The 25212-nt window shown below is 40.1% G+C and overlaps 1 protein-coding gene across 1 annotated transcript in view; it reads right to left on the minus strand.

Moving 5' to 3' along the window:
* Positions 1 to 4101: 4101 nt before the first annotated feature.
* RSU1 (Ras suppressor protein 1) overlaps positions 4102 to 25212 on the minus strand; it is a gene marked incomplete at its 5' end in the record, with an annotated part of 33345 nt that continues 12234 nt past the window's right edge. Inside the window, 5 exons of the mRNA XM_010156616.1 lie at positions 4102 to 4235; positions 18015 to 18129; positions 18400 to 18482; positions 19982 to 20100; positions 22628 to 22748. Coding sequence (XP_010154918.1) covers positions 4102 to 4235; positions 18015 to 18129; positions 18400 to 18482; positions 19982 to 20100; positions 22628 to 22748 — 572 coding nt within the window. The remainder of the gene's footprint in view (positions 4236 to 18014; positions 18130 to 18399; positions 18483 to 19981; positions 20101 to 22627; positions 22749 to 25212) is intronic.

Below are 25212 nucleotides of genomic sequence, written 5' to 3' on the forward strand. Positions count from 1 at the left end.
AAACCACCCACAGGTACAAATTGCACATCTCAGCTTTACCTCATCTTACTCAAATCACCAATTGTCTAACACTGATCCTGATGAGCATCACAGGATTTCAGTTCTTCATAGAAGCTTAATTCACTGTTTTCTTTCAAACATTCATATGTCTCTGCACTTGTCTAAGTACACTGTAACCACTAAATCATACAATCCATCATTTCTCTGTCAATACCCTAGACAGAAAAGATCCTATGAGATTGTGCTTACAACATAAAGGTCACTTTGAAAGTTGACTACAGCCACAAATAAAAAAAAAAAATTAGTTAAGCCCTTTGAGGAGACAAGGTTGCCATTACCCTTTACTGTTTGAGCAAGTTCTTCAACTGCTTTTCAACACATTTGACACCACATGGGTAGCTTAACTGCAGCTCCTGAGTACATACAGAAGCAAAGCCAAGATTCAGCTTACTAAAGTTTCAGAAAATTGGCATGGCAGTCAGAGATTAAGAATCATTACATACTCGTTCAACTGACCTATTTCCAAATTATGCCATTACAGGATATGTTCAGCGGGCACATTTTAGCCAACAAAAAGTAGCAAAGTGCCAAGAGCTGCTGAATTTCCTGTTAAGAATTAAGAGTCCCTCCACACACATTTTCTGCCACAATATATGGCCCATCATTTTGTCAGCACAAGTCTTGCTTGAAAAATGAGGGTTGAAAAAAAAAAATCACCTGGCATCATTTCTCAGGAAAGGTAAGGAAATTAAAGGAAATGAAAGAAGCTACAAAGAAGAGGTGATCAGAGGGTCCTTACTGGCTAACAGGCTTCTGAAGTAAAGTGCAATTCCAGTTTCAGACTTGGTGGGTAAGTAAAACAGGAGTCTGAAAATGTAGAAGTGTGTGAGACAAATGACATTTTATCTTTAGACACAATCATCCCTCATGGATGCCATCCCTACTTAGCAATTAATCACCAGAGCATGAATATCCTAAGACAAGGCTAAAAATGGGGTGTAATTTTTCACTAAATATGCTTTAAAGAGCCAGTACATTTCACAAAGATAAGAAGAGGTTTGTGATCCATTTGGTAGTTGCTTCACAAGGGGCGGCCTCACAGAATCTGAATGGAAATCTGATATGACTGCAGCGTACAGCTATGGCTTGTGCCAGCCACCAGTAGAAACCTCAAGGTTTAGTAACGCGACCGCAAGTGAGTGCATTGGCAAGACTTACCATGAGTTACCATGTTCCGGCTGAGGTAGCAGCCACTGAGTAAACACGATGTTCTAGTCATTGCAAACACAAACTGTATTAGCATCAACCCACTTAGCAAAACCTAACTTGCTAAGCCCCTGAAACCTGGGACTTGGGATTGTATGAGCATACCCTCAGCCTTAGCTAGTATAGACAATGTTAGACTTGTAAACAAAGTAAAATCAGTATTTCCAATCAGCCAGCAAAAGCCATGGGCGTAAGGAGACAATTACCATCTCTGGAGCTCAAAATCCATCTACCATATAGATGCATAGCTCCTGTTTTATGAAAGTACCTGCAAGTAAACTTACTGATCTGGCTGTCAGCTGCTAACACGTGCACGGTTCTCAGTGTTGCAAGTGAGGTTACCTAAACAGCATTCTCTCCAATCATCCATTTCACTGTACTGCTTTGTCTCAGACTGAAAATTAAGCTGGCTGGGTCTATCAAATGTTGCAAGTTTTTGTTTTTTTTTTTTTTTCTTTTGGGTGAATGATCAAACCCCACTACCACCACCCCAAGAGCTCAATTTTGCTTAGATATCTACAGAGAAAATTACTACATTCACATCTCAATCCTGTGATTTGCTTAATGAAATAAAAGACAGTACGTGGACACAGACTCTGAAAGAAAAGGAAGTTAGTGTTGTATAGTTGTTAGTGGGAACAGATCAAAATTTCATCACAAAAAAGATTTTTCATTTCTTCTGTGTTCACAGCTTATTTGCTTTTGTGCACAATAATGCTACCAGACTTGTTACCTACATTATGCCATTGCTTCTGAGTTTTAACACCTAAAATCAAATGCAAACAGAAAAAAGTCTGTAGCAGGTGACATCCAAGTAATTCTCAGATCACATATTTAAAGGAAACTGGAAATAAAAGACAATCTTTTCCAGCAGGAAAATCCACAAACTCTCTTCATAGCATGTGAAACATGTACAATGAAGAATCAAAAAGAAGTTGCTACTGGGATTCTAACAAAATTATACAGATAATTTTAATTTATGGCTTAAATATAGAAATTATATGCTGAATATAAAAAGGCATCTAATTATTAGTATGTGCATGCATTTAGTTTTAATCAGTAATCTTTGAAAATAATGGTATTTTAACTGAGTAAGTGTCTAAGAACAAAATAGAAGCCATGAATGAGCCATGAAAGAATGATTTGATTTTATCCCCCCCGCCCCCCCCATTAATGGGTAGAGCCTAATTTTGCTTACAGTGTTAACTATACAGGCTGCAAATATTTACTGTGGACAAAATCAAAATCAGCCCATTAGCCAATAAGACACTGTTACACCTCAGCAAACAAGACAGCAAACATAATACAGTTAGTTTAAAACAAAGAGCAATAGTTGAGGCCAGTGATTAATTACAGGACCTTTTATGTTAACTGTGATTGCACAAGGAAATCTGCCAGAGCAGTTTAATATATCTACAGTTATAAAATATATATTTTTTAATTATAGATACCTAACAACAGCCCCTGCCCCAATCGAACATGGCTCAAATTCTCAAAACTGCACTTCAGTCCTTGAAACTCTGCCATCCTCACGATGCCCAGAGCTATCCCTGTGAGAACTGCATGAGCATCCCTAACCTACACTGCTCAAACAGAAATATGCAATTGGCAATAAAACCAATTACAAAACATTATCAAGAAATCTAAAGGCAGCTACACAATGGGCTGTGGGAAAGGGATGGTTTAAAGAGACAGACAGCTCTTTCTCTATATCGTCCCTGTAGTATAGAGTACTACTGGAAGAAGCGTGTTTCAGCCTACTTAAATCTATGAATAAATCCATCTTGAGAACACATATTACAGCATAAATACCAGGACACTTCTGAGACACACAATTTTTGTAACCACTCTCCCATCTGTGATCCTTTTCACTTAAATTCTGTAAATGAAGAACGCTCTCCAAAAGCCGTTGCTGGATCATTTAATTTCCTACAGAAATTTACATCTCAGTTACTTAATTGGAATCCTAAAATCTTCACTTGTGAATACTCTCCTTTGGTAACTGAGTTCAGACAGCTACCATATAAAAACATTGTCAGAAATTCTTCTAAATTATTAAAATACAGTTCTTAAATAAAGGGGAAATGCAGAAACTAACTTTCCAACCTAGAGGTTGTACTGTACGTTTTACTACCTACTGCTTCTAGGAAGACAGCATCAAGGTTGTTGTCAGACACATAATTTCCCATCTAAAGTTTTACTGTGGACTGGTGATACAGAAATTTTTACTGAAAAGAAATATTTCAATTCAGTGAATGAGCAAAGATAGTTTCTTAAAGAAATGCTTAGCATTGGTACACAGAATTTTGAATTAAAATGGAGAATTCACAGCACAACATATTTTTTTTTCCAGTTACACAGCTGAAGAAAGTACTAGTATCTGTATTTGAATTACCAGGGCTGTAGACTTTTGTAAACCAGTCCAGATCAAACCAGGTTTGAATTCTGGACATCTCTTTCAAAACATAACAACGTGCATCCAAAGGTGTTCAAGAAAATGTCTATTTCAATCTATAAAAATCTATACTTGAAATTAGTACTTCTTAAAGACTTGTCATAATGCTTGCACTTTTACATCCCTCATGTTACATAATAGCTCTTAGAAACGAACATCAAGTGTAGGACAGTCTCAAACAGTCTTTGTACCTTCCTAATACATCTGATGAACATTTTTATACCTTCTTATCAGCAAAATTCCTTAATAGAAGCGTGCAGGTTTGCATATTTGCCCTGAATACCAAGCTACTGCATGGATTATGAAAGAAGGGTGTAGCTGATAACACTTTGCCAAACACGTTACAGGAAAAAACCCAACAAAGCTACAGTACATACTTACTATTTATAGGTTTCTGACCGAATGTATTCAAAAACATGAGATACTCCAAGCTGGAACTGGTCAGCAATAGGGGTAACCCAGGGATTGTTCTCTGCTTTGAAGACTTGCTTTTGACCAGTCAAATCCAAGTTACCTGAAAAGGATTAAACATAAGCGCATGAAAAAAATTCAAAATATGAAAAATTTGAAAGAAATCTCTTGCTGTGAATATAAAGCTTCTAATTTCTTTCAGAGAGTACAACCATAATAAAAGCAAATATTTCAGTCTTCACGCAGAGGAAAAAGAGGACATAGTAGTTCCCATCATGATGGATGCAGTTGCACCCTATGCATTTCACAGTGCAACTACATTCAGTACAACAGGACCAAACTTGGCCCACTGCATATAATATTTATTATCAAATTACTTTTAAGCAGGGGTTAATAGTACATAGGTGTCCTTCTGCAGGTGAGTAAATTCACCCTGCAAGAGCAGAACTACTGCAGTAGAACACAAAGCTTCCCAATTCCCAACTCCAAACCTCAAGCTGTGTAGCAGCACTGAAAGGCTTGCACAATTTAACCATTAAACATAACACTCAGGCCTCTGGGACAATCCAGCAAACTATCCCTCTCCTCCATGGCTTGCAGGAATGAAAGGAGAATGATGCTGTGGTAAGAGTTTGCTCTTCTGAAGCTTAGCAGTGCAAAGCATTTCTCAATCAATGCTCCAAGCATAATGTCAACAAGCGATGCCCAACAGCCTCTTTGTCTTCCCAGTGCCCAACGTGCTGTTTGTACCTAGATCCTACCATTGAACTGTAGTTAACTTTCTCTATACTGAAAAAACAAACAAACCCATCATTCTTGCAACATGCCACCTTTACCTATTCTGTTGACAGGAAGACTTAAGAGACATCTTAGGGGTTTGTTTGTTTTGTAGATATTTACCACCCAAAACCAAAACAGTACATGCTCTACTGAAACTCCTCGTGACTGGATACAACAGGCTGAATTCCAGGACAGGCTAGTTATTGAAATATTTTCTTGTGTTCTATAAGAAGTCAGTGCTATGATATTTTAATTTATTTTTATTAATTTTATGACAGAAGGGTGTACCCTCCTCCCAGAGGTTTAAAGTAAGAAATAAAAAATAATCTCTAACTATGGGAAACAAAGAAAAAAAATTGCAAGGTTTTGAAGACTAAGCCAAACTGTCAGAGAAATGTGAAATCAACCTGATGTGCTATTGAAGGCACTTGTGTAAGTAGCATGAACACGCATGCTACGGGAGCTGCTGCAAGCTGCCTGCTTGCTGGCCCTTGCGGTGCACGCTGTACATCACAGCTAACCCTTGACGCGCTTCTCCCCGTAAAAAGGGTTAACGTAATGAGAGTAAAGACAGACCATTATACGGTGTGAAAAGATGTCATGCATCTCATATCAGCCTATCAGCAAGTTACCCGTACCCTTAGCAAGCTCATCTGTCAGCTGTCTGAGGCCTGTTCTTTTGAAATAACAATGGGCAGGGAGCACTTCACCCCTCTGTCAGTCAGGCGGCAATTGCCCTCGCTGCCTCACGCTTCAGTGCGCCTCGTTAGGAGCCGCGCACCCCTCTCCTTTATTAAGGAACTCGGCAGCCCTGTTCTAACAAGGATCAGGAAGCAGGATTAAGTACTATGACAAAAAGGACCTAATAAGCTAGAAACTGGTGTGTCTAAAGCTGTGCTGGCTGGCTCCAGGCGCAGGCTCACGCTGCTGGCTGTTCAGTTTTCCGGCACAGGCCACCAGGGAAGGCAGCCAGCGCTGTGATTAGCTGTAACCCTCTGACCGGTGCTGCTATGAAGATCGTGCATCACTCAGGGACTTGCTTTGCAATTGCAAATTGGATTTTCTGTTTTATTACCTGAAAGGAAACCCCACAACACATGGATCATTTTACCTTGATGCAGTACTTGCAGAGCTGTAATTACAAGTGGGTGCTTACAGTGTTGGTACTTTTGGAGAGCAATCTGTGTACCACTAACAAAAATAGCTAAATTTGGGGAGGCAAGCTTGGCCCTACAATGGGTCAAATTCAATGCTGCTTACAGGAATAAGGCACACTTTCCTAAAAATCTCAATACCCAGGGTCACAGACGAATCTTCTTGTCCAGAGCTGCATCAGAAATTTACCACCCAGGGGACACTGCTTTATGTTTCCATCCCTGCAGTGTGGTATGTCCATTTCCAGTCCAAATACCACACGGCCCATTTAAACATAATTAATTGTAATAAATACTATTCTACTAAAGCCAAAGAAATCTTACAGCAAAGAGGACTGCTTGAGCAAAATGAACTGTAGGTCTCCATGCCAAAGTCATCAGTAATTTTCCTCTTCCTTCTGTTTTTACCCCCAAAGCACACCAGGGGCAGGTACAGACATTACTTTTACCTTCAGAGGAAAAGGGCAGGCAGGGGCCCCAGGGGTAAAAGTAATCTCATTACAGAGGAAATTGGGGCACCTAAAAGGCCAGCATCCACACTGAAATCTAGCCCCTCTCTGCCCAGGGGTTAGCTGGCCTGGCAGCCTGTCCTACTGGTTGCCTACAGCTGGAGCGAGAGCCCAGCTGCCACCTTACAGCCCAGGCTTTTAATTGAAGAATTTAAGCAAGTGTTGTAGTGTGAAAAGGAATGATCCATCTGTCCTCATGGCAAGCACCAAGCAGGGAGCAGGTGCTCCTCCAGAGAGGAGTAAAGAAGGGCTGCGTCACAGAAAGAAGGAAGGTCAGGGCACCCAGCGCCTTAAACTTCTCCCCATTCCATACCAAAATTTCCATGTGGAAATGGATAGAAATTGGCAGAAAATTAAGCAGGGTGAGAAGTCACAGACAGCCTACCCCACCTTATCAGCACCAGGGAGGAAACTGCTGCACTCCTGCTACAAGGCAAGCTACTTAAGAACAAAGAAGCCATATAATTAAAACTGAGACAGGATGAAAACATGTCACTCCTGCAATCATCACACATTGCTTGGGGCCACATCCTGATGTCCTTTCTGTGCTCACAGCTAAACTGTCTGTGAATCAAGGGCTTACCTAATTCTGCTCTGGCTGCAGAACATCCAGGAGTCCCAAGCATGAGCTCAAAGTCTCAGGAACATCCAAGGCACAGTACGCGCTGGGGTGACCGAACCCGCATGAACCCTCCTGCCCCGGTGCACCAAGCCAAACCCAGCAGCGTGGAACATGATCAAAGCCGCTTCAAGCCATGGCTCTGGTACCAGGCTCACTACAGGAGTGCTGTGCGACTGGACACCTTACAGATGTGTCCCAGTTCCGCCCCCCAACACCAACAGTCCTTGCCTAGATGCTTTTTTACAGCGGCACTGTGCTAAGAAATGCTGTTATTCCATCCCCGCAGCACTAGAGCCATGGGCCAGGAAAGAACCATGGCAGATGCGCCTTCATGCATATTGTCTAACAGCAGCATCAGTGGAACACTATCCCCAGGCCTTTAGGAAATTTATATACTGTTCTGCTACACAGATCACATCAAATCCCTCAGATATTTTTAGTAAGCAAAATACAAAACTGCCTCTAGTAAAAATCCAGTACTGAAGATTGAATCACAAAATACATCAGGATTGAAGATTGCACTGGTCATTGCTGGTTTGTTCTTTCCATGCACATCAGCCTATTAAAAATATTTATAATCTCTAATATTTGGCATAAGTAATAGACTAAAATTATATTTCTTCAAAATGACTTCAGGTTCTTGACATTTTGCCATACTGAAAGCGACCATCTCCCCTGAAACGCATTACAGTCACACACCTCTGGTAAGAGAGATGGCTGTCCTTAAGACTAGTCAGCACAGACCCTTTCCTAGATCACAGAAATGATTTTCAAATTATTTTCGAGCACTTCTAAAAATAGTCATATGAATAAATAATCAAACCCATATACCCCAGAACCCGGGCCCAACGTGCTTAAAGAGCCTTTTAATTTCTAAGCCTGAAGGTTACTCTTTTTAAGCTTTCTGTCTTCAACTGACACACGATTTCCAAGTAGGAAGAACTCAAAGTGGACACAACCCTGCTACCAGTGAGCAGACACTGAAAACAGAACAGTCTGGAAAAGAGAAGAGCAGAGATAAAGGCCTAACAGCTGACTGCTGTGGATGACCTGCACAGAACAACCAAAAGCCTTCTAAAAGGAGACAGCTGCTTGGTCTTAGAAAGACCTGAGCTTGGCAAGTTTTTTTTCCTGTCTCAGCACTCACTGTATCTAAAGATGATCCTGAACCATTAAGTTTGATTGGATCCGCGTGACTGAACCCAGTGATCTTTAACCCACCCCAATACCAGATTGTTCCAATGCCCAACTAGTCAGCTTTGCAGACCTCAAAGGTGTCTGCCACCCAAATGTCTTGTTAGCTACCACCTGGAAGCTAGAGCAAATACATCTACACCAAAACAAACCCTTAAAAATTCGAGGACAAAAATCAGAGTCCGCATATTTTTAAATTTTCATGCATTCTAGCTTATGCCATCCACTGACTAAACACCATTTATCACTGCTTAAATTCAGAGCTCCCACAGTCATGGGTGAAGTTTGGCACTTATGGGTGGGCACCTTGTACGACAGTGGCCACACCCCATCCTGAGTGATGTTAAAGGGTAACAGCAGCTACAGTTTCCATGCACCTCCTTCCATAAACATACCCCGCATTTCATCAAAAATGTGTTAATGCTGCTTATTATCTTCCTTCAGTGCTGTTGAAAGAAGTTTGTGGAAACATTCATATTTTGCTCAACTGCCTACAAAGGTCAGAAAAGAGTGCTTGAAAGCAAATAAAATGCTGCCTCCAGCAGTCATGTTCACAGAAAATAAGTGTCAGAGCCAGTGATAATGCTACCTATCACATTGACCAAGGGTGTCTCCAAACTTTCCAGGCTCCTCCTGTCCATTAGATCTAGCCTGCAAGCACCCCTCACTTGCAAGTATAAGCTGCTCATCCTCTTGCGAGGTATGAGGTACGGAGTGTGTAATATTTACCCAATGTATGTGTAGTTAAGGTACAGTAAGGTATGACTAGTGTATGTAGGCATTACTTCAACACAAACAAAAGAAAACAGAATGAACACAAACCTGACTTGTCCTTTCCACTTGAACGCCCCTTGGCAACACTTTAAATACTTTCAAAAATTAAAAGGTGAAATAAAGTAATTAAACAACTCTTGACATTTGAGAAGGGAACGTTGGCATTCAGCATAAGAAACACGATCCTAGCTGTAAAATGCCAGATCAACGCTTCTTTGTAATGGTTTAAATTCATCCCTAGTGGAGCTTCATTAAAAACAACGGGAATAATTTTTAGCCTGTATACTGTTGAGTTTCACATCTGCATCCCATTGATACTCGCTCACCTTCCAGCCTACACTCTACTACACTGACCTCAAGGAGAGTCCTCAGGCTGTAACGCATGCCTTCCAGCGATTCCTCTTAAGACTGCAATTTAAGTGTTCTTTCCCTTTACAACAAAGGTCTTACTCTCTCACTGTCGTAGATAAGGACAGGAGGAATGAAATTAGTTTTATTTCTTTATTTAGATACAAATACCCTTGAATCCTGTTTTATTAAAGGCTAAGTAAGGGATCAATCCACTACACTAAATTTAAACTTAGGTTATATGTAAAAATATGTCTGTCCTGGCTTGTTTTAGATTTGCTTTACACTACAGGGCTTATAAATTTTATTACTTTTGTGGCATGCGCTTGTCTCCATAGAGAGAGAGATTGGTTTAAGTGTGGTGGTAGAAGAAATATCATGACTATTATGTTTATAAAAATTATACCAAGGCAATTAGTTGTGAATGATGTCTTAAAATCTACATCTAAAAATGAAAACATATGCTGATTTCTATGCCACACAGTTATCAAAAGCAAATGATTTTTACATTAGTCTTAAGCACATAAGGTGAGGATTGGTAACCCACATCATGCCTATAAACAAGTAAGATCACTTCTGCTTTGAAGACCTCTCACTTCTGAAGGATTAGTAACAGAAGAGAGTAGATTTAAACAGTAGTTATAAAGGAGCAGAAAGACAGAGAGCAAAGACTTCTTGTACATAAGTGAAGTGTGACTCAATCTTTTTGGAACCAGCAGAAATATTCAGAAATATTCAGTATGACAAACAAATCTACAGCTCCACAGCATATGTCACAAATACACATTTGCTTATTGATGAAGTTTCTATGCACTAAAAGAAAATAACGAGTAATTCTAAACCTAGACTGAAGCGCCCCCAGAAGATCCATCCCAGCAACAGTTTTGCCCTCTTGCCCCTGCATTCTTGTACTGGAGAAGGTCTAACAGTATCCCTTGGAGCCACCAGCACTTCAGAGAACCCCAAAACATCATTTGTGGTGGCTTTACGTAACAGGGGAAAAGGTTTAAGTCTCAAATGACAACCAGTCAGACTCAGTACATACAAATAAACTGAACAGATACACCACAGCATCCATCAGACAAGCAGGCTGGAAGTCTTCCTCTGCTCTCCTGACCACACAGACGGGAATGTCTGCAGCCTCACCTGTGAGCGCTAGACAGGGAGTCCCAAGGTGGCCAAACGAGCAATCCGAAAGCCACATGCCGAAGCCTAAGCCCATTCTCAGTCTTACAATTACAGACACAAAATAGAAGCACGGATATTGTAACATCACACACTATTCTAACAACTTCTCAGATGTAAATGAGAATTTCCTGTAGCGAGTTCAGAGACTAGACACCAACCTGAATGTTCGCTTGAATACATCTTACATTTAGATCTCTGTCAGTTCAGTAACAGAAGAGTTTAACAAAGACATTTCAAACAGAAAAATCATCTGGTCTGAAAAACATCAGGAAATGGAGACTCTGCCAGTGTCGTTTGTTCAAATGGTTCATCACTGTTGAAATACATTCTTTTTTTCAGTGCCCAACTGAGCTCTCGAACACTGCTGCTGCTTCTGCCCATCTACAAGGGAGAAAGATAACCTGACAGGACAAGAGGAAACAGCCTCAAGTTGTGCCATGGGAGGTTTAGACTGGGTATTAGGAAAAACTTCTTGACTGAAAGGGTAGTCAGGCATTGGAGCAGGCTGCCCAGGGAGGTGGCTGAGTCACTATCCCCAGAGGTATTTGAGATGTGTGCATGAGGTGCTGAAGGACAGGGGTTACTGATGGTATTAGCAGTGGTTGGGCTTCATGATCTTAAAGGCCTTTTCCAACCTAAACAATTCTATGATTCTATGACTCGTTCTTTCTTCTCATGGAGTTAGTGAGGATCAGCAGCCAAATCTCTTTCCTTTGATAGTTTAAACAAACACTCCAGTTATTCTGTGTGAACCCAGAATAGCTACTCCATTGGCTTCAAAGTCCTAGCAAAGAGACCGCAGCTTAAATAAAGCAAACGCAGACCAACTAAATCTTGAATTCTTTACCCCTAATGTAAAGGTGGAACGATAGAGGGCAAACTGGTATTGCCCCAGCTACCGCTATTACAAGTCTGTGGGAAGAGGGTTTTACTCTCCAGCACTGGTCCCACCCTCAACCTTTCAGGAAAGGGAACTTAAGGCAAAGTGAATTTAGTCCCAAGATATTTATATGAAATTCCAGCATCATAGGAAAAGTCAGTCAGAACCATTATACCAAAGTGTAATGGGGAGTCTGGCATGAGGAGATGCTCACACCAGAATGTGTCAGGACTGAAGATGAAGACTGGGAAAAACAACACAGAAGGGATGAAATGCAGAACTTCTCCCTTACACCGCATCTCAGGCATTAAGTACAGCAGAATATAGACCTAACCTGGCTGGGCAAACTCACATTTCTGTATTCAGGTGACAGGAGTGGTTAACTCTCTGGAAACAAATGGAGAGCAGCCCTAGCAACTTCTACCATCACTCCACACAATAAACCTGACCTTAGCAGGACAACTAGTAGAAAGAGTAAATAATATTAACATTCACAGATGAAAGCCACAAAACAGGAACTTATTTAATGCAGTACACAAGGCACTTCTAGCCAAACAACACTCTGATAATGGCTTGTACTTCCACAGGACAAATCGTGCTGTTTCAACAGCCAAACTCCACCAGACACAGCCTTCAGATACCAAGGCAACCAGCCTGGCTGATGCTGTCACGTGGGTAGCTAAGGGGAATGGCAGAACACACAGCATTTTTACCAAAAAAAAAAAGATAGCCAGTAAGTTACTTGAAAATGTTTCTTATATTACTTCTAAAATTATTTCAAATTACTTACAACTGGATTAATTTCTCTCATATCCCAAGTGTAAGAGAGACATTATTTTCTAGAAAACCTTGAAGTATTGGTAAGTTTCACCAGTTTTTATCTGAAATGTGACACATGGTGCTGAAAATACCATTTCCTTCACTGCTTTGTAACAAATGTCTGGCACTGACCAGGATCTCGAGGGGCAAACCGACAGTCGCTGCTAAGTGTTCCCAGTGAAGAAACCCAAGAAACACACTACAAAGCAGACAGGTTTGGGAACAAAGGAAATGTCTGTGATGTCAAAGCAGTTTAACATGAAAGACATCTTAATGGCACAGGAAGTATTACAGGCTTAGAGGATCAGCATCCCAATTTATTTTGAAATATATTGCACATTTTTTCCAACCTCAGAAACTCCCATGGGATTCTCAATTACACAGGAATTCAGCAGAGCATTCTCTCTTTGAAGGCTCACTATTAGGCCAAGATCTAGGTAATTTAAAAATAGGAGCTCAGAAAGGAGTCACTGTATTGCTTTTGCCCCACACCTTTGAAACTTCCATTCAAACACAGGTTGCCAGGTACTCAGAAGAGCGAAACCACTTTTAAGTACTATGAAACATGTAAAATGAACCAAATGTAGCATCAAACATAACATTTGCTCAGACTGGCTGTAATTACAATACTCTTACCTACCACAGCTCCGACAGAACAGCTGAAATATTTGCTGACAGAAACACCATCATTAGGCTGACGGTAGTTATAATCAGAGTAGAGTCAACATTAGGAAAGCCTGCACACACTACAGTCATCTGAGAAGCAACAGTAGGACTTGCACATTTTAAAAACTGACATGAGTTCAAATCTGAATCTTGAGAAGTTTGGCAAGAATTACAGCAACGTAAGGAAACGAATGCCTGCAGCGTAAGTCTAAATGATGGGCTTGTAGAAAACATCTTCCTGTGTATAATGAAACTGCAGAGTCGTCAACTCTTTCCATACACCTTAACTCCCAAAATGATTAACACAATTAGAATATTCACAAATTTTCAGAGATGCTTTTCTTAAATAACCCATTTGTGACCTATACTGTTATGTACCTCTTTCTACTATTCCTTAACTAGTAAATTCTACATCAGTAGTCCTAGAAAACAAGTTATTTTGCTTATCCTCAGGAAAGTTTAGTAAAGCTCCTTCTTTCTTTACACCACCTTTGCCTTAGTTCCAAAAGTAGAAACAGACGTTCTTTTTTTAAATTGCAAGGTATCAATTAGTTGTTCCAGTGCTCAGAGCTGGTGTCCAAAGAGCCCCAGGGTGTTCAGCCTTCCAAAAAGCACTACAGACCTGTATTTGCAGGTGTGAGCTGTGTTGTGCTGTGACACAGGTTGGGGGCAGCGACAGTTTATACTGAAATAAGAAAAGTTTGGCATTTATGTCAAGTATATTCAGGAAAGAGATACCTTTTGTGAAGTGATTCTTGTATTTGCACTCGCCCATTATAATTACCTAAGTAAACTGCTATTTCGATTAATATTAACTTGAACAAATAACTGCAGCAGCTACTTTGGCATAATACAATATTCATTCACAAATTCTAGAGTAATTTCAAAAGCCTGAACTTTAAAACATCTTTCTGTGGTGGAAATAGAGACTTCTGGCAGGATTCCTTGAACTTTCTATTTAAAGCCAACCTTTTATCCACAGAAGACAATTTAGCTGTTCAAAACAAAAAAATGATGAAAAAATTATAGTTATTTTAGCATTCAGATTTAATTTACAAATTGTTTCACCCTCCTTAAAAAGGAACATGGCTACTTATACCATCAAGGTTTGGTGTTCTGTTTGTTTAGGTTTGTTCTGTTTTTCTTTTTAAAGAGCTTGAATTTTCCACTTTTCAAGTACGTACCCAACTTCAGAGTTTTGGTAGTGTCTCCCTTTGCCTGCGGAAATTATTTGATAAAACTAGAACAGTATTGACAAGTATACCTAAAAGCCATTGATGCCAACATTCAGTTTTGGAAAAAGAAGATGGTAATTTAAAAAAATGCATCCTTAGAAATCACTGTTCCTCCCACATACATCAACACGAGTGAACTCTGTGTGCATGCGCACACACATGTGTGTTGGTGGAAGGGTAATGAACACAGTCAACATTAGAATCTGGGGTTTAAAAATTATGCCGTTTGTTTTCACATCAAACAGAGAAGCTAGTTACACTCTCTGGGTGGCTATTTACATTTAGCTACAACTTTGTGAAGATCCTGCACCATATACTACTCATACTCCTCACTCTGCTAAGATCTTTCATGTGGCACATACAGGTCCACCCAGATGACCAAACAATGAACTTAAACCACCATCATTGATCTTACTAATTGCATCTGCCACCTTACGTGGTTCTTGTTTCTACTGGGCTTTCCAAGCACTTTTCTGATTGTTAAACGGTCAGAATACACAAAGTGACAGATTTAGTGCTTCCTTGGCAATTTATATAACTGACTGCAACTCTGTTGTTGCAGTGAATCATGATTTATTTGTCTCGCAATGCAGCACATAACCTTTTAAATGCTAGGGAAAAAAAATGGCAGCACTTCTTTAAAGTTTATATATGACTGCCCACCACCATTCCTCATGCACACGGTTTCGAGAGACAAATGATAAAAACAAGCTGCAAATTCCACCCACCTACTCCCGGCCATTTCCTACGCCCATCACTCACACGTACTGTATTTACAGACAAGCATCCTCACCCAGAGCACCAGGGTACTCTTTCCGTCCCCTTGTTTCCTCCTGGCCAAGAATACCTCTTAAATTAGCGATAGGAATTCTCTGCTGAGCAGAGAGGAGGATAATCCTGATTTCCCACAGCCCTCTTACTAGTGCACGCCACACTCAACCACATCAGGTGAAATTAAGAGCAGACTGTAGGGTTTTACTTATTCGCATCTCTCTCAGTTCCAAAACTGTGATCCCAATGCCTGTATGCAGCCTCTTCTCATACCCTACTCTCCGTGCCGCCTTCTGCACTTACTTCCATGACCTTTAAAAACCAGTTTAATGTACTCTTCCCTGTTTCTCCTCATCCAAATACATTTTTATTCTGGTGTTTATACTGTGCCCATCTCCCTAGTAAATGAACTTCTAATGACTTGCTGCTGTCTGCCAGTGCCCAAACTAAGTCAGTCAAAAAGCCTTCAGCCACCTTTAATTATGAAAGTGCTAATGAGAGAAGAAAGATTGTTTACTTTAAATGGAATGGCAATACCTCCAATTAATGCAAATAGGATCTGCTCCCTGAAAAGCTATTTAACCAACATGCACAGCACGAAGTATTTGGATAGTTCTCCTTACATTCTAATTCAATTTTAAAAATTTAGAAGGGAGAACTCCGTAGATAAAATTGTTTTTCCTTAGATGGTGACTACGGAATTAGCAGTCCATTCATTAGGGTGTAACACTCACATACCACCTTTCATTGGCAGACTTCAAAACTGTCTGCAAGGGCTGGTTCTCTAAATTGCCCTAGTTTGCAGAAGGGAAAACAGAGCTGCAGAGATGAAGTGACTTTTTCTAATCATTCAGCAGATTCATGCTTCCCTCTGGTCTGCTCCTACCTGATCTCAAACAAGCCCTCCAAAGCCTACCCTGGTGCTCCATTTACTAAAATCCATTCCCTAAACGTTTGCCTAGATGCTGAATAAACAAGGACAGTGTTTTGCACAGTAAAATATGCTTGCAAGTTGCACAAGTCACAACTCAAAGCTTCAGTGTAACATGCTCTGGCAATATACCCCCATATCCAGCCTGTTTTAAATACCTGAGACAGTTCTAGTACTACGCATGGCACAGACTGCAACAGAAATGATGCCAACGGATCATAAATGAGAATCTTGAGTAAGGCCATGAAATGAAACATTGGTAAATTCATACATGAAAAGTGTAGTCTGTAGAACAGCATTTGAGTAACAAAGAATGGAGCTGACAAGGACTCAAGCTGTGCCAATCTTGGATCAGATGGGGCAAAATTACAAGTCCTTTTCCTACCAGATTGTGATATTGTTCTAGAATGTAAACCAGTGTTAACTAGAAGGAGAAATGCTTCCCTTGGCCATCCTGAGTTCTGCAGGTCAGTGCAGAATAAACGCCAAGAATCTGCTTTCAAACATTTCCATTTGGTTTGGACTAGGATGGTAAAACCATTTAAAATGAATTTTCTGTTATGCTTGTAAGGCAAGAGCATGTTTAGAACATTTAATTAGCCACAGAAGGTGGTTAGACTCAGTGCAGTATTTAACATCCACTTTCTGGAAAAAGCAAGGCTGTAATTTAGGAAGCTACAGAAAAGTACATTTACAGATACTTCTGAAATGTTACTGCTGTTGAAAGAGACTTTATTAATAAATATGACTTTGACAAAAGGCTAAAGAAAGTATACCTGTGCCAAGGAATAAATATCTAAAATTAAGGAAGTGAGAGCAACTTTCATCTACCAGTCGAGAGAAAAAAATGGTACTCAGCATCATATAGCCCGCTAGATTGAGAAAGGCAAAACACCCCATGGTGGTAAACAGAATCAAAAGAAACATCTTCCCCCACCCCATACAAAAAACCAAATACTTTCCTTTGCTGCATACATTGCAGGCTGTCACATTTATGCACACAGCTGCCATATTCTCTAATGGGTCAAAGCAACTTCTTACAACAACTAATGATTTTGCTTTCTCACGCTAGCTTCTGTCACTGTCTTTCTGCGTTTTGGGAACTATTATTTAGAGGGTACTAGTAGAAACAATAAAGCTTCCATATGTAACAGTCCACTATAACAAAAAAAAAAATGGAATAAAGCCTGTGTAACAGGTATTTCAACAACAGGTAATTGATGCAGCTACGTTATTCCTAACAAAAATATTTTTAAAGATTACCATAAAAGGTCTAAAACCAAATTCTGGCTTGGGGCAAACAGGGACGAGCTTCATTGAAGTTAATGGCCCTCACAAAATGGAATGCAAATTCAGTAAAATCAATACTTAACTTCTAAAGAAAAACCTCTATAGGTTGAAAGAAGCCACTTGTAATCATATTTAAATGGCACATATCACCAATTTAGAGTACATCAACCAGCTCCACTGCTTTAAGTGAAATAACTTTCAACTCACTAAGAAAGATAGGCTATTGAAACAGAAAAATGAAAAATTCCACTAATTGAGCTATATTTTACTCTAGTTGATCAAACTTCCATTTTTACAGGAACAGTCACAAGAAAAGCAACTTATACTACAATCATTTTTGCTTAATATAATTTTAGCTGATCCAAGCAACATTCTCAAAACCCAGCCAGAGACAAGAATAGCTTTGCAGACCCAATACTTATGTTGTATTATATAAAGCAAGATGCTGTATAAAAATTGGCTGTCAGGTGTACTAATACACAAGGAAAATGCAACATAGAAACAACTAATAAAACTAAACACACATCATCTTCTGGCTCCTCCAGCACATCCAGTAGGAGTGAAAAAGTGAGTGTTTCTCAGGGGAAAGTAAATATTTGCAGCAATAATGACTTAAGCATAATAATTTCCTGGAGTTTAACAACTGTTTTTGTTTCAGAAGAAACACAGTGCATCATTATCATTGCTATTCAAATAAATAAGTAATCATCCATAATCTTACCTAGCTCTGGGGGCAGCACAGTAAGACGATTTCCCTGGATATGAAGTTCCTTAAGGTGAGTGAGCTCACCAATTTCTTTAGGCAGTGATATCAGGTCATTGTCTCTAAGACTCAGCTAGGAGTGAATATAAAGTAGTCAGAACAACTTTCCATTACCATAAAGCAGTCTAAAACAGAACTCTACTCCCTCTACCCCCACCTTTCTCCTAAACACTCAATTCTTCCAAATTATTTACAACTGTCTGCTCGTAAACAAGAAACAGTTCCAGGTGTAGTGGTCTATTCCTGCAAACATACCCTACTACTCCTCAAATTGACTAGATTCTATTCCTACAAGTGTTGCAAAAGTGAATTGATTTTCCAAGAATTTAGATAAATTACTTACTATCTGCAACTTTGTGAGCTTCCCAATATCTGGCGGCAGGATTTCAAAATCGTTGTCACTTAGATAGAGTGCACGCAGGGTGGCTGCAAATTAAATAGCAATATATAAACAGGGTGGCACATAACCCAACCATTTGAGGTCTAATCAATAAAGGGAGTCAGGTTTGATTAATAACCCTGACTTGGTGAAAGCCTTTGACATACACAGGCTCGCAATAACAACAAGCAGGTCAAACTTAGATTTACTGTCTTATTGTATTCTTGGGGAGTTCAGGAAAACATCTATATTCAAAAAGACTGTCACAATTAACAATTTCTACAATAGTAGACTCTGGCAGGTTTTGGCTTATAGTCTCAATGCTTAGCTGTCAGAATACACACATTACTGTTACATCAATTCACACCCAAAACAAACATTAAAAAAAAAAATCTGAGTTTTTTTTATGAGTGCATATCTGTGTTAAGCTCTATAGAAAGCACAGCCTAATATGGGGAAAAGGCTTTAAGAGAGAGAGCAGTGCAGAAGAATCAAACTGTATAATTTGTATATGTATAATATGTATAATTTGTAATTTCCATGCTTATTCTCCATGAAATTCACAGAAAAAGACGACACAGCACAACCATGGAGCTTGCTATTACTGGATTACCATACGTGACAATTGGAAAGTCAATTTAAATGGAGACTCGCAGAGAACCTTTGGGTGCAGCGGGACAGAAGGTGGTCAGGTCAGCAAAACCTCTTCTCTCCACCAGAGTGGAGATCCCTTTTGTCTTACACAGTTTACTCCTCCCTCCTCTTTTCAGTTCATTATATGTGACCATTTCTAATAATGCTGACTTAAATTTCCTCTCCCAGGTTTCAGTCACAAAACCTCTCCGTCAGTGGCACTCCTTTCTGTCCCCTCGCCTGTCACTCTTGCTGCTACATGCACTGATCCTGAAGCCACTTCAGCACAGCACGCTGAAAAGACCAGTAAAGTAGCAGATTCACTGAAATCCAGAAAGTGCCAGAATTCAAGTTGCTTAGGCAACCATAATGCAGCTCTTTTGCTCTTACGCATTACAACACCTTTAACGCTCCGAGTGTGTCATGTGCAGGGTCAGCTTAGCTTTACCATTCCCTGCCAAGCTTCGTAACCTTAGTGTACTTGCTTACATACTGGACACCTCAACATCCATACGCTGTTAAAATTATTTTGGTGATGAACCAGCAGGAACACAATTGTTTCTGGAGTCAACACACAACAGCTGCCTTGCAGAACAGTCTCCTTCCCCCTGAGGCTTGCAAGATTCCAAAGTTTCAAGTTTTAACTGAGTATAGGACTCAAGGAAATATTACTCAGAAGAAAACTAATAGACCATTACTAACCAAGTCTTCTTGTGTCCAGTGGTGTCAGGTGACTGTATATCAGTGATAAATATTACTGAGCTATGTAGAAATATTCAAGAGATATTCAAAGAAAAACATAAATATCAGAAAAAATTCTGTTGGAGTTTGGTGTCTGTCAAATAAATTTCAACTGCAGAAAGCAAAGCACCATATCATGAAGATTTGTAGATCTTTTAGAAAAGTTTCTTACTCAGATAGAAGAAGTTTCCTGGTAAAGAATTTTCATTTAGGTTGTTGTAAGTCAAGTCAAGAACCTCCAGAGCTGGTAAAGAGCCAAATCCCCTTGGCAAGGTGTTTAACCTGTTCATGCTGTAGAGGAAGAGTTAAAAAACAGAACATGACATCAGTATGCACTTCATCTGGTAGGAATAATACAGGCAACTAGAGTTTCACTCCTGAAAAACAATCTAAACTACCTTTTGTTTTGAAAAGGGCTTGATGCTACAAGATACCAAGCATATCTCTTACTGCCATCAATATGCCCAAATCTTATATGCTCAAAGGATCAACAGCTGCACCTGAAACACAAAGCACCAAGGGGAGAGGTGCCACAGCGCTATGCTCAGCTTAAACAGCGTGCCGTGGAGAAAGCTGGTCCTTGGTCGATGACCTACCTTCTCGCTAAACTACAAATTACCCTTTTGCACATCATCCTGATCATCTGCCATTCCCCTGTACCACAGGGTTCTTCGCCATGGTACCAAATACAACAAGGAATATGTCCACTGCACGGTATTTATGTTCATTAGTAACTGCTGATCAAACCCCTTAAGAACAGCAAATTTGTGTCACTAGATAACTATTGATGCACATGGCAGCATCAAGTAACTAAAATGTCAGTCCTCTGATTGATGAGGCTTAGTCTAACTACCTCTTGTTCCGTCAGTCTTAGAGGGTTTAGGATAGCAGATCCCACTCGCAACAGCCAGAAGAACATAAGGAAAGCCAACAGAAGAAGGTTTCTGATAACCTGAAGCAGACAAGCTACAGAAAACTGTAACTCACCTCTGACCTCATAAGGCTCAAATAAGGTGGTGCAGATAATCGCTAGAGCTGCTGCAGCGAAGAAAGGCAAGGAGCTGGAGATGCTATTCATAGCACCTTACTGTTTGCGTATAAGCTCAAGCTCTGGCTGATTATATGAACAGAAAAGAACTACCAGCTTATTATTTATACTGTCCTATTGCATGTACACCAGACAAAGCTTGCATGTACGGCTCTTGCTTCGGTTGTCACCTGGGTTTAGGAGTGGAACAGGAAAGAGAGCTGCCTATACATGCTCTTCCCAAAGACACCTGTTTTGAAGAACTGGATTTTATTCTTATGTGGCTATTGGAAACAATCGTGACCTTTCACACGTTATCTCTAAACATATTCCGAAGTTGACTGTGCTGATGCAAAAGTGATAAATAGCAATAGCCACAAATGAAATCAAAAGGAGATGTAATGTGAGTGTATGAAGCATGATGTAAGACTAAACTATGAAAACTCAAGTCAAAGCATCGACAAAGTTGGGTACCCAAAAATAAAGACTTTTGGCTCTAATCTGTAGGGCCTTCCCTTCCCAATACAAGTTCTGTCAAACACGGTGCTATAGTACATGATAAATAGTGTGAAATACACCTGTAGGACAGTTAATAAGCCCCGCTTCTAAAAGTTCTTTGGACACTGAATTAAACACAAGCAGCTGCACCTCCAGACTAAGCACAATGGCTACACACGCATGTGAGCACAGGAGCACTTGTATGTGCAAGAAAAGCACATACAACACTACTTTTACAGACACTCAAATACTACCCTCACCTTCCCTCTCCCACTTTTGCATAAGCCAGCCCCAACAGAACAAGAACCTGTAAAGATCAGCTCTGTAGCTAAACCCTAGATAAAGTCCTCTTCCTCCTCATCCCTCACAAGAAGTCATACCAAGGACATGCACCTACTATTTATTAGTGTTGTAGTAGTAGCTATTAAAAAACAGAAAGGCATTCTCTGCTCTTGCTACTACAGGCTTGCCACTGTTTTTAGAACTGTTTTTATATGAAATAGGACTAAAGAAAGCAGCTCCTCTTTCACCAAGAGAATAAGTGGCCCTGACAGCCTTGCCTTTTGTAAAGCAAGGAACAGGGAGAGAAAGAGCATTCTCACTATTGACAACAGGCAGAATTGTATCTATTCTTTGGCATGGACAAAAGCAGCTGAAGTCCCTGCCCAGCACTATTCAGCCCTGCAGAACTGTGCCACAGAAACCATGCCCCTCCTGCCTCCCAAATTTTATTTTTTAAGCTTTCAGTGCAGCAGTACACCTTCCCTCTTTCCACCCCACCACTTGACGCTGCTGCACCAAAATCCTCCCTGAAATAATCGATGCGTTTATTCAAGTTCTCCTCTATCCCAGAGGGCTGTTTTGATGCCCTATGTGTACATGTGCACTGCAGATGACAAGAGGGTTTCTGGGCTGCACACCCCTGCCAGCCTACCTACTACAAGATCTTGGGCTCCGTGACACATGAAGATGACAACTATGGTTCCAGACCTAAAGTGTCTGCTTGTCTTAACCCCAAGTGGAGTTTTGCATTACATTTTTTCCATTAATGAAGACCAGTATTTGAACTGCAGTAGCACTTGTCACTGCTTTAATCCATGGAAAGTGCCCAACTTCCTCCTCCTTCCATACACTGCAACTAGCTAAACACTCTGAAGTCATAATTGCCAAGTTATCCTCACAAACACTGTCAAAAGAAATTTTAATAGCGAAAAAATAAGAAGTCCCAGGTTCAGTTGTGACAACATTTAACAGTACTGCTATTACAGCAAGTTCTTGCACTGAGATACGCACCCAAGATTCAGGTGTTTGAGCTTCTGAAGGCTGCTGATCTGTGTAGGCAGCTCCTCAATCTGGTTGTTGAAAAAGTTGAGCACTTCTATGTTTCTCAGGTCTGCGATGTTTGCTGGCACAGCTGTGGGAAAAGTTTCCTCAGTGAGAGACTGCATGCAGTTAGAGAAAGCTACCGAGACTACAGATGCTCTCCTAGCACCTCTCTTTTGCTCTGTTTGTACAGTGGCTGACAGCAAAAACACCACCTAATAGCTATTGCAATAAAAGCAAAGTTAGTATCAAAAAACCTCCTATCTGGAATCTGTTGTCATTCTGAAAAGTACAAAGTGACTGCTCTCAGCAAAATTACTACCAGTATTGTACGACATTTTGACTAACAGACTATTGCAGAGAGAGGCAAGGACAACAAAAGCTCTCGTAGACTAACAAAGAGAAGCAGGCTGCCCTCCGAGCTCACGTAGCACACAGATCTCAAAAGAGCAGAGCCTGAGAGACTCGCATCACTTCACAGAGTTGAAAAAATGAATGATCCAAGTAGTTACACCAAGACAACAGTTTTATTCAAGGTCTTTAACAGTAAACATGAAAAAAAAAAATTTAGCGATGGCTCATTCTGCTTACTGATTAAATAATCTAGTATCCAGCTTCTGGTCTATTCAAGATACAACAAAATTCACAAAAAATTAAGTTCAGTCCTAAAAGATGAACTGTCCAGCCAAGCCCATTTTCAGTTACTTCATGAGTGAATAACTAACCAATCAATACACCTACATGGCAACATTGAACTACCAACAAATTAATGTCTGGTTATTATCTAGAAACATGAGACAAGGTGAAACACAATATAAATATGTCTGTGCAAGAGAGGTTAAGAAGCTATTCAGATTTGCATCTTTTCTCCCTTAAAACTAGTGAGCTTTAAGCAGGCAGCTGAGGTTGACATAAAAGGAAGTTGGCAATTCACCTGTACTGGAGCTTGCACCTGCGTTCAGTATTCACCTTGGTGCAGTCTCAGCTTTGCCCGCCTCAGGAACCCACAGAGTGCACATCTAAATAATTAGAAGTTTTTACGAGGCCATGATTTTCTTTAATTTGTTGGCATGAGGCAATCTCAGTCTTAAAATGGAGTCAATGTTTACAAAGCAGAACATTGTAGTATGTCACATTTACTAGATTATAAGTCTAATTACACTGCAAACAATAACGGGATCCCTAACAAACACTCTGATTACACTACATAAATATTACTGTTGAGTGTCATATTCATTGCAGGACACTTTTAGCAGACTTTTTTTATAAAGTCATAAAGGCAAATCCGAACACTTAAAAGCCCTCCCTTTGCGGTATTTTCCAACTGGTCCATGCATAGCTGTCACTCAATGATAGCAAGAATTATGTGCCTTCAGAAAGTAAAGGGTAATGTACTACTATTGTTGTTTTAAATTATTTCCCCAGCAGAAGTTAACTGAGGATTTTAATTGACATAATTCAGCTGTTTCAAGCCTCAATATTTCACCAGAACAGTAATTACCAGTATTAAAATGTTTTCCTTTCAGAAATTAGACTTTATAATTTGACTTTGATGAGATGCAATGGACTGGCAAACCATGTTTCTGCTCGTCTCAAACGGATACTACTCTTATGCAATACTAGGAATCAGAAGTACTAGCAAATAGAGGTTTTAGTTAAGCCAAAGTCTAAACAATGCAGACACAAAATCCAATTCTCCTGAAGTTATACTGTTGATGCAATTAAAAAAAAAATTGCTATGAAGGTTTCTGCCTTTTTGACAGTGCAAAAGATTACACTCTCCTAGAAAAAAACACCAGTGCCACTTAACCTATGCTAAACGCAATGCAGAGCTCTGTTGTGGGAACACTGAAGCATTCAGGAGGCCACACTTACCAAACCTACGGTCAGCTTGGCTGCCTATGTGTCAGTTCTGTATTTCAGTTATTCAGGTTGAACACCATCACCAGATGATAAAGAAATTAAGAAGCTGTTATCCAAGACACTGAGATTTCTCCAACCCCATTAAAACAGTACATCTTACACCATGGACAATACTATCACTACAAAGACAGGAAGCTGATGAAACACACTCAATCGTGCTGGAAGGCCAGACTACAGAAACTGTCAGACTACAGAGACTATTTTAGTGCTACATTCATGCGAGGAAAGCCAACACTATCAGATGTGGGTTTCAGTGGAATCAGTGTTTGTTAATGGGCAGCTTACATTTAGTCAGTCCTATCTACAGTGGGTTTAGTTACCTAATGACCTCTTGCTTCATGGAGCAGCATCAAAGCTGTTCTGCATCTGTGAACAGGCCAAAAGAACTCTCCAAGCAGCCAGACAGAGTCCAAACAATAAGTGACATCAAAGCAAAAAGCTGGAACCAGTTACTGAGCTACCTTGAACTAGCAGCACTGATTTAGTAGATGTGTCCTTTCAAATACCTATGTGAACCATCTTGCTTCCCCCTTTAAGAATAAACGGATTCTTAAGTTTGTATCTCACTTCTGACTTAAGCTAGGAAACTGAGAATCATTTCAAGGAAGAAGGTGAACAGCCATCTTTAAAAA

The sequence above is a fragment of the Eurypyga helias genome, unplaced genomic scaffold (assembly GCF_000690775.1).
Source record: "Eurypyga helias isolate BGI_N326 unplaced genomic scaffold, ASM69077v1 scaffold17158, whole genome shotgun sequence".
Taxonomy (NCBI): Eukaryota; Metazoa; Chordata; class Aves; order Eurypygiformes; family Eurypygidae; genus Eurypyga; species Eurypyga helias.